At 41.3% G+C, this 16,424-nt stretch overlaps 1 protein-coding gene across 1 annotated transcript in view; it reads left to right on the top strand.

The window, feature by feature from the left end:
- The first annotated feature begins 1,033 nt into the window (after positions 1-1,033).
- LAMB4 (laminin subunit beta 4) overlaps positions 1,034-16,424 on the top strand; it is a 47,272-nt gene continuing 31,881 nt past the window's right edge. Inside the window, exons 1-11 of the mRNA XM_062599345.1 lie at positions 1,034-1,067; positions 2,313-2,470; positions 6,829-6,964; positions 8,382-8,455; positions 9,150-9,338; positions 9,979-10,042; positions 10,592-10,806; positions 11,876-11,996; positions 13,727-13,915; positions 14,710-14,889; positions 16,274-16,383. Coding sequence (XP_062455329.1) covers positions 1,034-1,067; positions 2,313-2,470; positions 6,829-6,964; positions 8,382-8,455; positions 9,150-9,338; positions 9,979-10,042; positions 10,592-10,806; positions 11,876-11,996; positions 13,727-13,915; positions 14,710-14,889; positions 16,274-16,383 — 1,470 coding nt within the window. The remainder of the gene's footprint in view (positions 1,068-2,312; positions 2,471-6,828; positions 6,965-8,381; positions 8,456-9,149; positions 9,339-9,978; positions 10,043-10,591; positions 10,807-11,875; positions 11,997-13,726; positions 13,916-14,709; positions 14,890-16,273; positions 16,384-16,424) is intronic.

Genomic DNA, 16,424 nt, shown 5'->3' with positions numbered 1-16,424 from the left:
TTTTTATAGCTTTCCCTAACTAGGATTGCTGAAATAGCCATGTAGGTATGGCTATTGTATGTATGTACCGAATGCATCGGCGTGAGCCAAACCTATGTGGAGCCTGTAAAATCTTGAATACATCAAATGCCTTCACCTGTGTGAATAGCTCCCCCTGCTCTGACACCCTGGGGTAATGCGACTAGTTCTTCCCTCTCCAACACCATGGGGCATTTGTGGCAGGATGAGGGCGCCGAGGACCCAAAGGTGGCCCATCCAGCTGTGTTTTGGGGGCTCTGGCTGTTGGGGAATGGGGTGGCAGGATGCTGGGTCACCCCTTATATCCGCAGCTCCCTTCTGTTTTTCCCACAGACCCTCTGTGTTGGCAAGTCTTATTTTCCTCTGTGTGGGTAGTAAGAGGAAAGACTTGGAGTAAATGCCACAATGAACCTCCCTTTGATTTCCGCTGAGTTCTCCTCCCTAAAAATCTTTAGCATTGATTTTAGCATTCTTCTGCACAGCACTTAAAAGATACAGTTATATAACCTCGTCTCTGCCAAGTCCTAAATCCATAACACCAAATTTCAGGCTTTTGCCTACGGTGTCTATATTAGGAGCTCAGGCTCTGTTTTAAGTCAATGAAAAGAAACAAGAACCTCCAGAAAATGAGTCAGCTCTCTGCATACAAACAGCCCTGCCCAATCTAGTTAGTATTAAAAAGGTTATATTCAAATACTACAAATTTTTTGCTGATAGCATTTTGTTTTTATTTTAACCCAAGTGTGAATATTTCTTTTTCTTTTTCTCCAAAATCAGTTCTGACATATCTCTCACTTTGATCTAATTTTCAATGATGAAAGTTCTATCGTGAGAAATTTTTTCTAGATGAAAATCAAAGCCAGGCTTTTCTTTTAATCTTTATATTATGGTTCTGTCTCTTTACTAAAAGATACCTCTGAGTAAGCCTCTGTGCACAAGTCCTTCGATAAGGCAGGGCACTGAGTGACCCACCAGTTCTCTTACAGCGATACCAGTTAGAGTTTCACACCGAAGTATGAGGCTTGAGCTGTCCATTCTTCTACACCTCAGTAAGTACAAATGTTACATTTATACAAGCTAATGTTGAAATGCTATCATGCGATTCACATGTTTTTCCAAGATTTCATTAGAGCGCTTCTTTTACGTAAAGTATTAATAGTGATTCCTTGTTCCACAATCCCCTGTCCAGGAGTCTGATATGAAACCTTTGAATACAAAGAAAAGATACCCATGGTAACTGAGTTTGGATCAGGCCGTAAAAGGGGCAATGTATATCTGCTAACAGCCAATAAGCGTGGATCTGGAAAATAAGAAAGGACAAGTTAACCAAGCATATACATTGCTTTATACTTGGAGGATCAAGCTTCACTGATTGTCCAAAGTATAGCCTGAACCATAAATTGAAATCTGGCTGTTGCTGCAGTTCCTACAAGTATCTTCATAAACACTACATATTTACGACTGTAATTGCATTAATGTTTCTAGTGTTCCTGGGGATCTTCATGTATTGATTTTACTTTTTTAACTTTGTAAAGCAAGTTGAGCCAAGCAATGCAAAACAGATAAAGCCTCCAAGGTACCCATTCCTGTTCAGGGTTTCAGGACAGAACTTGTTCAAAAGGACAAGCCCTGCAAGGGAAGTCTTAAAATAATAGAAAAAAAAGTCATTTCAGGCAAAAAAAAAAAAAAAAAAAAAAAAAAAAAAAAGAGAGAGCTCGCAATTATTCACTGAATTCTGAATGATATTCTTTAATTACTAATGTCTGTTCCATGGTTCTTTATGGAGGATTCTGAAACCACACCACGAGGTTCATTTCAAATCAGTATATAATGTGAGGGAGCCTTGACTCTGATCTTGATCTCAGTTATACCAAAATAAGCTTGAAGAACTCAGGAGAACTCAGCAGAATGCGATCAGCATCTGCCTCTGCTTGTGAAGGTAATCATAATGCCCATGATTCTGCTGCGGTAGCGCTGGGTATATCAGGATAGGAAGCATGATAAATTATTACTCCTAGCAGAATGGCATGTTTACTGCACAAAGAAGTGCTGAGGATTAAAGTCTTAGGACAAATTTGCAATATGCCAGCTATTATGTTTTTCTAATGATTTTGTAGCAGATATGTTCATTAGTGAAGCTCTTCAAATTCTGCCAAATGATTTTATTAAGGACAAAAGAAATGTAGGACAAAGGATGATTTATTTTTCCATTGATGTTAGAATGTAACTGATTTTCTCTGGAGAATACTGCTGACTATATGAATGTATACGAGTCTTTGATCTTTTGTGCTCAGTGCTGTTAAGACCGCAGTATGCACAGGATGCTTGTGATGCTGGTTCTTGCCACCCGGCCATTGGAGACCTCCTCCTGGGTCGCAGCAAGCAGCTAACTGCCTCGTCAACTTGCGGGATGAATGGCCCTCAGAAGTACTGCATCGTAGGCTATCTCGAGGTTGGTTTATTCTTCTCCTTTTTCTAATAAACTAAACTTTGCTTACTAAGAATATTCTCATCTATAAAAAGAAATGGCCCAGACTAGGACGTTTCTATTGGAGTTGTTTGAATAATCATCAGACGGTGTGAAATAAGCCTGGTGGAAGTCTACATCGTGTTGCAGCACAGATGGAGTTTGACAGTAAACAACAAACAGCCTTCAAAGTGACGCGTAGTTTCTCAAGAGAGAGGAACACCAGCGAGACACAAATGAGCACAGGGACTTTACTCTGAAAGTCATTTTCCTGCTCAGAGCCTCAAAGATAAGGACCACGGTTTGCATGAGTATTATTAGTCTTTGGCAGGACGAGTGTGGTGCTGGAGGCGTAGGCACTGTCTTGCCCAGCCTCCGCTGGGGAACACTTTCCACATTGTGCTGAGACCTGAGGCAGCTTGCTAGAGATTCACACCTCATCTGCTCATGTTGTTTGATCTAAAATGAGACCTATGTTGACAAAAGCAGAAAGTTGTCTCTGGCAGAGGGAAAACCTTGCAGTATGCTGCACAGGACTGGTGGCTGCTTCTCCCCTTCCCTCTTCATTCTCTCTTGAGGCTGGTGACTTCCCTCCCATTTCCAAACTGGATAAGTGAAGCTGGAAATATTTCCATAAGCGGTGGCCCTGGGGCCTCCACAGAAGTCCTGTGATGATTCCCTCACTGGCAATGGGGGACCAGGCAGCTTGGGTTTGGAGCACCAGCTCCCAAACATACAGGCTGCACCCATGGGCCTTGTTGGCCATTGGACAGGTCCATCTCACACCCTGGCCTCCAAGCAAGGAGGGGGATGCCTCTCAGGGCTCTGCGGGTCCAGCCAACGTGTGGAAACACCAGCAGAGAGAGAGGGGAATTCCCCTTCCTCAAGTCCTGGAGGATTTGGCTGTTTTGCGCTAATAAATTATGCAAATAGAAATATTTTTTCCTTAAATACCAGCTGTATGCTGAGTAGGAAGTTAATAAAATACTGCTTATTTTATAAGCAATTGAAAATAATTTCTTGTGACACATTTACAGTTTAATGCTCTGAGTACTGAGGTGGTACTGAGCTCTGGACAGAGTTACTCATGGCAAGTACATTTTTCTGCAAAATTTAAATGCTTCTTTCTTCTTCCCAAAGAGCCTATGAACCACTCTTCAGCTTTTGCAGTTCTCCTCCCACATTGTTTGAATAAATGGGACTCCAACACTTACTCATAAGCCATGCTCTGGGTGTAGGCACTGCTTGGGATACAGGGGCCATCTCAGGGACATCACGTTTCTCACCCTTAGCTGAATGATTGACTTTTTTTTTTTTTTGTAATAGGAGATGAAAGAGTAATAGATAATTAATATTTTTACTTGCGTATACTTATCCTTTGAGCTATGTGAATACAGTAGAGAAAATGAACATCTGCTCCTGAGATAATCCATGTGATTTAATGCTGCTTCAGTTAGCTTGGCCCCTCTGGTGACTCTCTCTCGAAGATGAGAGTTACAATTTCTGCTGCTTTACAGCTCTCTAGAGGTTTAGAGCTCTAGCATAAACCTTTATAGAGATTTATGCTCTGGCAGTTTGATGTGCTACACTAGCTCCCTGTATACGTGTGTGTGTAACTTACAGTCTATTTAGAAAGTCCCACTGAAACCAACTCTTTTTCTCCCCAGCACATTCTTGAGTGCTTTCCTAGAGGGAGGCCAGGAGGCTTGGCATCTTACAAAGTCAAGTTCTTTCCCCTAAAATTCCATGTCAGGCATTGTGACAAGAGCAAACAATACTTGTGAAAATATGCGTTAGCGAACATGGCGAGCTGCCAAAAATCAGGACTTGGTTAGGAAGTTTTGTTGAAAATTCAGGTTGAAAAATCAAGAGTTCAGCTTCTCTGTGTTTGAGAAGAAACACCGTAATTATTTTCCCTCTTATTTAGAATAACGTGTCCATTTGTTTCTAAACACATTCGGTGGATTTTAGCCCTATGTTTGGATTAATTACTTACATATGTTCTGAAAGGAAGACAAAGAAAACTCAATATTGAAGAGAGTATAAAGCTGCACACATCAGAGAGGAATAGAATCCGGCAGATTTGCATTGCATGGACATGTATAAGCTTGTCATTTGGGGCGCAAAAAGTTTTTTACTGTGCAACCTGAAACATAAATTGAATGAGTGTCATATTGTATGTGTCTATATAAACCTGAGAGTGGGTGTGCACAGTCCTGCCAAACGCTTAGGTAATTTGAGCTCTCCTTACTAGAGCTTTATAAAATCAGGTGCCTGGATATTTTTTTGTATTTCTGACTCATCTTACAAACTGATACATTCATCACATCCATGAGTCAAGTACACTGTAGAAAAGCTGAATATATATTTATTGTAATATTTAAAACATGAAATATAACACACTTGTGAATCTGCATCTGTTTATTTATTTAAACATGAATGATTCCCAGGTGATTTCAGAATTTAAAGATGTGCCAAACCATTCCTGGTATTTCTCTGTACATCTTGGGCATGACGCATGCTGGTCCCATCCTAGACTGGCTCCTCTCCAGCCTTTGCCACTGACTTCTGCTTTCTGATTTCAGCAGAATCACTAACAACCTCGCAGCCAAATGCACTGAATCTGTGCTGCCTCCTTCACTGGCCTTTTAGGGTAGTGTGTTGTACCCTCTTCTTCCTGAGGTCTTGTCTCCTCTCAGCTCCTCTGGCAGTCTCCTCCTGCCCCTTATCCCTTCAGTGCACTTGCAGGCTGCAGTAGTGCTGGGTATATCAGGACAGGAAGCATAATAAATTATTACTCCTAGCAGAATGGCATGTTTACTGCACAAAAAAGTGCTGAGGATTAAAGTTTTAGGAAAAATTTGCAATATGCTAGCTATTATGTTTTTCTAATGATTTTGTAGCAGGTGCATTCATTAGTGAAGCTCCTCTCGCTGTTGGCTTTTTGAGAGGTTCTGCTATCTTGAGGGTCTTGTGCAAACTAGCATTTTAACCTGTTTCTCTGACATCTCTTTATCTGTAAAGAGATCAGATACCTCATCTGGATGTTCTTTCTTGTTGGCTATAGCCAAAACAAGATTCTTACTGTTCTGCTCTGAGATTTTTTCTTTTAATCGTTTTAGTCGTATTTAATCGTATTGCCATGGTACCTGCCAGAACTTGGGCATCACCTTTGGCTTCTGCTTCTCCACAGGTCCTCACAGCCAGACTGTGCCCACAACTTGTAGATCTCTCTGTGTAGCCTGTAGGAGTGGCAGCTGTTCATGTCCACACATCTGCCTTCCCAGTTGCAGCATTTGGCTTCCCCGGGGCACTGTCGGGGGCAATCACACTCCATTTGTACTCGTTCTCAGTGTCTGAGCCTGGATGATTTTCCAGCCTGGCATTTTAACCTTGTCACCTCTCCTTACATCTTCCAGTCATTCCTCCTTCCTTATCACCTCAAACATGGACTACAGGCCTTCGCTTTCAAAGCCCTGTTGGGATATTGGCTAATCATGCCACCTTCATCATCTGCCTGATACATTTTCAAACAAACCCCATCACACTGCTAATGTCCACAGAGCAACCTAACTTAAAAGTAAGCTTCACTTTTAAGCATCTCCCATTCCACCATGCCTACAAGAGGCATTGGCAGTGGCTGGAGTGATGGTGTCAGGCAAGATCACCTACTTGCATTATATCTACATCTAGCTTTTTCTTCCATTTATGCTGTGGTCTGCTTGGTGCTCCCAGCCAGGTCTCTGAGGCACCATGGTGACACAGATAAGGAGAATGTGCAAAAGAGAGAGTGAAAAAAAATGTATACATGATTTAGTAAATGTTCCTTTCCAGGGCTTCCTCGAATCTTGAAAGAGCAATTCATCCCTCATACCCACTCTGCTATTTCCTTCCATTCTCTGACTAAAAGTTTCTGCAGCTTTAGAAGACGTGAATAAAAACTTAACTTTTGAAAAATATTTTTTTCCTGAGAAACTGTTTCAAAAGAAACCTTCTGACGGCTCGAACCAGAATCAGCACCTCGGTAATATCATTTCTTTGTTCTTACTAAGATTCCGTCTTCGCAGCGGAAAACGCGTGGTTTTTGTGTGGTGCCTGAGGCAAGCCAAGGTCCTGTCATGCCAGCCCTTATTGTATGCGTGTGTTCTTTGCGCACATAATGAATTTGTTGAACTCAGTCAGAGATGTCCTTATATATATAAAAACCTGAGTGATTAAAAGCAGAGGCACTATAAGCAACACGACAGGTTCCAATCTTGCAATCAAATACGTATGTGTATATCTACCAGATCTTCCGAGAACAGACCAAATTCATCTTTTATCCTGCTTATTTTGTTTTCTAGGCTGAACAGAAGTGCTTTCTTTGTGATTCCAGACACCCGTACAATTCCTACACACAGCACAACAGCCACATGATTGAAAATGTTATCACAACTTTTGAGCCTGATAGGAAAAAAAAGTGGTGGCAGTCAGAAAATGGTAAGTTTCTTTGAAAAAAAGATGTTACTGCTTCTGGTTTGATTCACTTATATAATCTTTATTCACTACTATCCCTTCATAAAAAGATGAGACAAAACTGCCCATCTTCTTTGATTCTGTAGATGGAATAGATATTTAGAGTGATTTAAACCTGTTCTTTTGTATTAGTAGAGGAATTCAGAAATTCTATTTATGTACAGAAAAATTTTAAGTGCAATACCTCCAACAGCTGAACAGAGGATCTATGCCAGTAGGCATGTTTTTTTTCATGAAGTATCTTCTTTTCAATGAAATGTGATTTTTGACAAAAGGTATCTATGCCTACAGATGCATAGTGACAAGTGTCTGTAAAACGCAGATGTCTATTAAAGCCTATAGTGTCAAACACTGACACTTCAGGAAATGCTTACATAAAGCCTGACTATCCTTATGTGCTAATTTTGTCATAAATTTCCTTTTCCTAAATTGGTTCTTCACCAATATCGGTTTATATATCTTTACATCTTCTTTATGAAGGGAAGTGAGGAGGAATGGTGTTTTACTCTATCCTTATTTTACATATCATGAATATGTGAAAATATTTTACTAGTGGGAAATTAAGACATAGAAAAACTAAGATGATTTGTATTTTTATACACTGATTATTTAATTAGATATCCAACTAGAAATTCATAAGCCTTGTTTTTTCAGGGGGTTACATCAAAGAACTGTCACCAGTGGTGACACTGTCAATAAAGCTGTGGGCCAGCTGTAAGAGGGCCCTGTCTTGCTCTTTTAGCTTTCCGCTGGGATGAGGTCTCACAAAATAGCTGTGTCAGCAGGAGCTCTGGTGTGGTGAACGCAGATGTAAACACTGGGGATATCACCTGATACTCTACAGAAAATGTGTGAATTGTGGGGGTTTTTTCCATAGTTGTTACAATTTTGGAAAATGCCTGATGCAATGGCCCTGCTCAAGACAAATTTCAAGTCTAGATTTGGCAGTGTAGATATGTTTAACAGATCTGTTTAACAGGAAGAAAACCCACTTTTTATTAGCATCGTTCTTAAAAATGAGGAAACACTTCGGATGCAATTAAAAAAATATCTAACTGGATACAGGAAGGCACAAACCCAGAACCTTACCGTCACCATCTGTTGCGGTCTGAATGACATGAACCAGACCTTGAAACATCCTGTGCAACCTCAGTGACACGCAGCATTGCAGGGTCCCACTAGGACACACGCAGAGTGTCTCATTGCCCTGGAGAGGGGGAGTGGGAGAGCGGGGTCCAGCCAGATGCCGGTTTTGTGCTCGCAGGAATCCCTAAAGGTTCCTGCTGCTGGAGGGAAAAAGGCATCATTACATGCCCCACTGAAAAGCTGTCTCAGCAACTTCTCCAATATGCTCTTCATTACATTTTCACTGTCTTTTCAGGCATTGACCATGTCAGCATTAGATTGGACCTAGAAACTGTATTCCAGTTCAGCCACCTCATCCTGACTTTTAAGGTAATGTTATATGCACATATGTAACCTGAGCTTTCATTTAATTTTATACACTAATTATTTAATCACTGGAATAGATTGCTTAGAGAGGCTGTGGAGTCTCTCTCTTTAGAGGTTTGTAAGAACAGGTTAGATAAACACCTGTCAAGAATGGTTAAGTTATAGATGATCCTGCCTTGGGGGAGTTAGATAGGTTGAATAGTTTCCTCTTCATGTGCCTTCTGATCTTATTTTCTACACATCTGAAAATTAGAATTGTAAAAAAAAATAAATTGCAAAATTAAATTCTCAAAATTTAGGAAAAGGCAGAATTGAGGATACTCGTTCAAATATAATTCTGTTTTCTCCTGCATATCTATTATGATCTGGATGGTTACAAGTTTTTCACTACAAAATCCCTATTTTGTTGTGATAAACTTCCTTACTGAAAACTGAGCTTATATTTATGAGGAACATAGCCATTCCCTTTTGCTGAGAGGGCTCAACTGGGGAATCCTGCTTTTTATGTGCTTGAGATGGCCTATTTCAGAGACTCGTGGAAACAGCACAGTAACTTCCTGATGCACCTACGAGCATCGAAACACAGAATTTTAATTCTCAGCTGTGGTATCCCCCACGCAGCAATGTCAGTACAACAGCCTCTGAGATTTGGTATCAATGCTGGGTTAAGGACTTCTTAAAATAATGTTTCTTATAGACATTTCGGCCTGCAGCGATGCTGGTTGAGCGCTCCACAGATTTTGGTCGGACCTGGAAAGCATTTAGGTATTTTGCCCAAGACTGTGCAGCTTCTTTTCCCAACATCTCTTCTGGTCCAGCAAAAGCTGTGGGAGACATCATCTGTGATTCAAGATATTCTGACATCGAGCCCTCCACTGAAGGCGAGGTATTGCCAGATATCTGTGCTCTATGAATTCAGACCATACATGGATATTCTTCTGTAGCTGAGGGGCTCTGTTCTGTGTCTGTTAGATCCACTTAGATGTTTTGAGACATGAATTGTTATTGACTTTACTAACTGAGTAAGAGGGAAAGAAAACCAATGCATTTAACCTGCAGTTTCACATCCAAACAAACTTGTAAAACAACTTGTACAAAACCTTCTAGTGTTTTTTCTTGGATTCCAAACTCATGCAAAAGTCCCCCCTTACAAGAAATCTTGGCTCCCCATCAACTTCTGCTGCTATGGCAAGGGTTTGTCCTTGATCCCTTTGGTGGGAGCCAGCTGGCCCTGCTCTCTGCATCAGGCTTTTCCTGACACATCACTCCATCAAAGGGTCTTTTTTGCCTCACTTCGAAGCCATACTGGACAGGGTGAGAGCACTTGCTGGATGAAGGCCACAGCCCTGTTTTTCTTTCTATGGGATCAGTAAAGTGGCATCAGTAATGAGTGGGTCTCAAGTGACAGATTAACAAATATTAATTAATGATGTTTTTATTATTATAGTAATATATTAATAATATTAATAAAGTCAAATTCATAAAATATTGTGTGATTTTTAGAGATATATTAAATTTTTTTTCAGGTTGTCTTAAAAGCTTTGGATCCCAGCTTTGAAATAGAAAATCCGTATGTGCCATATATCCAAGGTATGAACAGGCTGGGTTTTCTCCAGAGATGTTTTGCTGATGTTGCTTGTTTTGTGTACTGAAAGGGTCAAATGCTCAGCGATGTAAATCAGTAATGCTACAAGTTAGGTATATAAAGATCTTAAGTAGACATCTGTGTTAGTGAATAAAATAAGCCAGTCTTATTCTTTGGTCTTGAGGGCAAATGGCACAGCTCACAGCCATAGAAATAAATTATTAATCTTCCTGGCATCAGGGTGGCCTAATCCATACTGCCTTTTAGGACAATCCCAGAGCCATACATGAACCCACCCAGGTGCTGGCAAAATGCAGTTTGGTCCAAGCCAGAAACATGCCAGGGAGGATGCTAACGCTTAAACACCTGTATGCCACCAGCGGGGTCTATTCTCTGGCACCCTGTGGGTTACTGATCTTGAGGAGCTGGACCAGTATCAGACTGTAATTTCTGAATTTCTGAATGATTTAGCCAAGAAAATTTGACTCTGTTTATTTTCAAGCATACAGAATTTAGAGTAGTTTGGGCTCTCAATTTCTTTTCTCTTCTTTCAGAGCTCATTACTATGACAAACCTAAGGATAAATTTTACTAAACTCCACACCCTTGGGGATGCTCTGCTTGGAAGAAGGCACAATGATCCCCTTGAGAAGTATTACTACGCTGTCTATGAAATGGTCGTGCGTGGCAGCTGCTTTTGCAATGGTCACGCCAGCCAGTGTGATCCTATAGAGAGCCTGTGGGGAGATGTTTCCCATCAGTCTGGAATGGTGCGTCATCAAAGTCCTCTCCAACAAGGACAGGCCCTTGCTGGTATTTCGGAGGAAGAGGTGGTGGTGGGGAGCAGAAGGGAGGTCTCTGGTGGTCCTTGGATTGATCATATACAACTTGACATTGTAAAATGTTTCAATACAGCTTCATCCTTTAAACTCTAGGACAGATTGCTCAGAATTTGTCCCTTTGTTGGCATGAGTGTGGTGTTTCTAAAGTAACTGAGAGGAGATGTGTTGATGATAGCATCAAAATACCAGAGCTGTAATGGTGCAAATATAATGCAGTAAGTAGCTGGTGCTATGCGCAGGCTTGAATGGCTACTCGTTGGGCACATTCCTTCGCTGCAGCTGGATCTGCAGCAGTAAAGGGAGACGTCAGCACAAAGTAAATCTGGCAATGCAAAGCTAGCTTGTGAAAAATAGCTTATTAAAAAAATCAGCAACGTGATCATGAGTTTCTTCCTTGTGGGAACAAGTATTTTTTTCCCCCTGGAAGATACATATGTTAATATAGAGACATGTGGGGAGAGAGACAGAGAAACTAAAAATTTTGTCGGTTGAGGGAGCCAAAGAGCTTTGGATTTCCCTGATTTTGCTGGCATACCACAGGCAGAATATTACTTGAGTGTTTTGACACATGATCATTTTAACATAGTTCAGGAAATACGGGAGGGCTTATAACCATTTTATGAATGCGGGTGCAGTCCCTGGAATGCCATAATTTGATTTAGGAGTCCAGCTGGAGGCTAGTGTCCATTTTGTAGTGTTGAAATTTGCATCAGTAGAGAAAGATTAACCATTTAAAATCTGTTACTTAATGGAGAATAAAGCCATCAGGAACAGAATATTCTTGCAGACATACTAAAAAAATTTTGTTCTAAGATGCAAGACCAGCAAAATCTGATTCTGTCATAGCAGAAGTTCTACGTGTGGAGGAAGAAAACATCATTTTGATCCACATCTGTCTGTTTCATTTGGGAGAGAGAAGGATACTTTTTTATTTTCTCCTTCAAATTCCATAAAACTAAAGAAACTCTCCTCTGTTTTCCCTTCCCGGCCTTTGCAGGTCCATGGGAGATGCATCTGCCACCATAACACGGCTGGCGTGTCCTGTGAAAGATGTAAAGATTTCTACAATGATGCTCCCTGGAGGCCAGCTGAAGGGGCCCAAGCTAATGCTTGCAAACGTAAGGGCAACACACGCTCTCCCTTCTCAGTACAAAGGGGAGGGGGTTACAATCCCAGTGCAATGCCTAATGGGATGGCCAAGTTTCTGGAAGGGAAGCTTTTCTATGTCCCTGTCTAGAAACATAGAGGGATTCATGTGTCCATGTGTGCCAAGTTGCCCTACAAGAAAAAGAGCTGTTTCCCATTCTTATTTTTCATAAAAAGATGATAAAAACAGGAAAAGATAGCTAATGCTAAAAGGATCATTCGTTGGTTAGCATGAGGTCTTTCTTGTAAATGAAAGACAAGGCTGAATTATTTATTTCCACAGTATGAATAATGTAGGACTACAAAAATAATATATCAGAGTCTATAACAAATATTCAGTGAGCTCTTTCTTTGATGAGACGGTGTTCACTACTATCAGCCACATTTGTCAGTGTGGACATTTTTTCAAGTTTGGGTTTTGTCATAAGTCTCCAATTCCCTATGCAGGAATATGTGATAGAAAAGTTTATCTTACTGCTCTTTTTTGTCAGCAAGTAAGTTATGTGAACCAAAATTTAGTGCAGAATAATGAATCATCATTGATACGTATGTGGTATCAGAGCTGCAAAAGTACAAAATCGTAGATTTCAGACAGAGCCTTTTTATTGGAAAAGGAGGTCTGTTTTTGACCTACACCTGATCCAGAAAATATGTGTATTTGGATGCATTTGCCAAGTGCGATGTTGCCAGCTCCCACTAATTTAGAGTAAGTCAGGCAGTTTTGGCTCCACTCCAGGAGCTTCCTGACTGCAATGCACTGCTGAGATCAAACTGCACCAATTTAGTATAACACAGGCTGTTGGCACAGTGTGATAAATGTCCCCTCCTGGGTGCAGATGTTGGCAGGGCCTTCTTCTCCCCTCCCCAGAGATGGTGTCACCAAGATGCCGTTTTCTGCTAGAGGAGAAGAGAAAGAGGAAGAGCGAAGAGCAGCAGCCCTGACTCCTCTTCCTCTAACCAAGGGTGGTGCTGAGGTGTTTTATGGGTGGATGCTGCTGTCCTCTGTGGGTGAGGAAATGGAGACCAAGCCAGGCAGAAGGTTCTTCTCCTTGAGGCAGGATTGGACATTCCCAGAGTTTCTTGCATGGTCTGGCAGCTAGGATTAACAGAGGGTGAAATGGTGCCACTCATGCTAACATCAGCCCCAAGTGAAATACCTGGAGCCTTCTGTTATGTTCACACTGCTGGCTTATTTAACTGCTTGGTTTATGCTTTAAAGCACGCATATGTACCCAAGTCAGCTTTAAAATGACTCAGAACTACCTCCTGTGCAGATTGCTAACTTTTACAGCCAAGAGAATTAGTTCTCTTCACTTTGTTCTTGTTCCTCCTTCTCTGTAAAGATTCTCCACAGTCATATGCTTCATTTTGTTTTCAATTAGCCCCTAATCTTGCCACTATTATGCTACCCTAGAGCATATAAATCAGATAAAACTTGTTGACAGCACCAAAGCTACTAAATTTGCTGAATGTAAATGCTAGCATCATTGCAGAATCTGGACACTGAGTTTGCTGGAAAATCTTGGTGATCCCACAGCTGTAAAGCACTTGGTCTAGAAGGCAATAATCTTGCTGGCATTCCTGGGGCACTAAATATCATACTAGTAACAAGTAGCTCTGTATTAATGGTAGACAATAATGGTGGCAAGATCATAGAAAGAAGTGTAGTGCAAAATATCTCACTGAGTATTTTTGGTTTCAGAGTGTAAATGCAATGGCCATTCTGACAGATGCCACTTTGACATGGCAGTGTACCAGGCCAATGGTGGTGACAGCGGTGGTGTTTGTGAAGACTGTCAACACAATACCATGGGGCAACACTGTGATCAGTGCAAACTCTTCTTTTACCAAGATCCACTCAAAGTCATCTCAGACCCTCACGCGTGCCTGCGTAAGATTCCCTTTTTTAGTGTCTTTAAGAATGGCTCAGAAAGGGGTGGCTCCAGTTTTCTTTGCTACCCTCTGAACCCCATTGCATTGCTATGCTTAAATGTTAATACAGTTGTAAAAATGTTAACAAACCTATTACATCCAGACTATGTTACACAGTAACTGTATAACAGCATCCTTAAACAAACATTATGAAAGGAGCTGCATACTTTCAACTCATTGCTCAACTGAGCTTAGAAATCCAGCAGAGATGTCATCTTTCTTAAACAACTTCAATATAAACATGCATAGCAATAGTGTTGTTGCTTCTGTGATAGTCATGGATTATAAAAGAGGTGATAATTGATGGGACGAGTAGTATTTTTTGCTAGAGCAAGTGCCATATATGGGAAAAATAAACTTTCAGGCATGCAAACCCTTCTTCTGAAAGATGGGCAAAATTCAGTATTAATATAGCATGGGAAAAATGCTTGGAGTATAATTTAGTTGTAATAATTGATTGGCCATTTTGAGTGAAAAGCCTTTAAGGAGCAGAGGGGAAGATTACCAGAGGGAGAGGTATGGTAGATATTAGCTCTGCTCTGAGAAATGATTATTACCTTAGGGAAAATGGAATGCTTAATAAAACTAGTGTCTCCTATTTAATCCAATGATTTGGGGAAATAATTCAGCCGTGGACAACTCAGACTAGCTTTGTGGAGGTGGCTCATGTGTGGTATCCCTCTGCAACCTTACAGCTATTTCAAGCTTATATCTAAATATGGGTTTCTTATGTCTCCTTGACTGCCTGTGTAGCCTGTGACTGTGACCCAGAAGGCACGTTGCATGATGGCCTGTGTGAGAGCCACACAGACCCTGCTCTGGGAACTACTGCTGGTCGATGCCCTTGCAAGGAGAACGTGGAGGGAGTCCACTGTGACAAGTGCAGGCCAAACTACTATGGCCTGAGGGGCAACAACCCTCTAGGCTGCCAGCGTATGTAAACCAACTCTTTTATTCTTCTTTCCAAAGCATTTTTAAACTATTAAGGTAATAGAACCCATAGAAGCACACACTAACGCGTAGATACTACTTGCTTTACAAAATGCCCAGTTGCCTACTGTAATTTAATGTCAGGTGCAATAAATTCCTGAGGAAGGCAAAGATTATCAGCACTGAAAAGATACAAAATAACTTGCAGAACACATGGTATATTATAAAAGATAAGAATGTTATTAATAGAAGGATTGTTAAATAGGTAATTTCATTGAAAAGGGAGATTAAGACACATGAATGTTATTTTATAATCAAAATCAGCATAAGGATGATTTGATAGCCATGGAAACAATGTCAGGAATCACTCTGAGGATATCTGGACTCTACACAGCTCAGTGCAGTGTCAGTGGCCCAGCCCCAGCCTCAGAAACGATCTAGCTGCAGTGGTGGGGAGACCGAGGCCGGCTCATTTACCCAGATTTCACTTCTCAGTGCTTACTTCTCAGCAAAGGTGTCACAAACTACACAGGGTAGGCACAGGATATAACTTGATGTAAACATTTCCTGACACCATTCTTTGCACTTTGGGTGATAGAGCCAGTGCTGTAATGTTCTACTTGCTGCTCCTTAAGGTTCCCAGCAACTAAGACTAGCGTCTACAGAAAATACATATGGCTCTTTCTGGGAAGTTGTGGTCTGAACTGTTCTTTTGAATGCATCTGGAAGCCATTCATCAGGAAGCAAATGTACTTCTTAGGAAGAGGGAAATGGAAATACCATCCAAATCCACATATTCCACTCATTTTAGGTTCCATGCTCAAAAAATAACTAATATAAAATGGAGAGAAATCCATCTGGCCTGAAACAAACCTTTAGTATGAATGCTCCTTCTACTTAATAATACCATGATATATTTTTCCCCTTCTGCTTGGTTTCTAGATTTTTAGGCAGTGTTTTGGGGCTCTTCATGCATAGTACTGAAGTGACAGGGGAATGAGAAAGCTACTGACTGCTTGTCTTGAGAACTTGCAGCCAGACATGAGATTCACTGAACAACACACCTTCTCCTGCTCAGGAGAATTTGTGTTCACCCTGAATTTGTGAACAAAATGTGAGGATCAGCATGCAGGGATGCACAGAACATCACTGCACCAGACTTCTGCCAATCATTCCCTGCTCCCCTCCAGGAGATTCCCACCAAGGAGAAGGTCCATCCCCCCCAAACAATCGGGTTGCTGTGGGATGTCAAGGGATGTCAATCTGTAGATTATTTATCTGAAGGATCGGGACTGCCTGTCACTCCAATGCCACATCTAAAGCAAATGCCAGCTCTGCTGCTCTCAGCGGCGCCCACAGAAGTAACCGCGCGTTTCTTCCTTTGCAGCCTGCAACTGTGATCCCTCTGGCAGTTTGCCTTTCTCCAGCTGTGATCCTGTGACTGGAAAGTGCCTCTGTCAGCGATATGCCACCGGGCGACGCTGTGAAAAATGTGTTGTATGTATTCAGACAGGTCGTTGTGTTACATTGCATTGGAT

This window comes from Rhea pennata, chromosome 1 (genome assembly GCF_028389875.1).
Source record: "Rhea pennata isolate bPtePen1 chromosome 1, bPtePen1.pri, whole genome shotgun sequence".
Classification (NCBI taxonomy): domain Eukaryota; kingdom Metazoa; phylum Chordata; class Aves; order Rheiformes; family Rheidae; genus Rhea; species Rhea pennata.
Note: the sequence above shows the minus strand (reverse complement) of the source record. Positions and strands in the feature narration are given on the sequence as shown.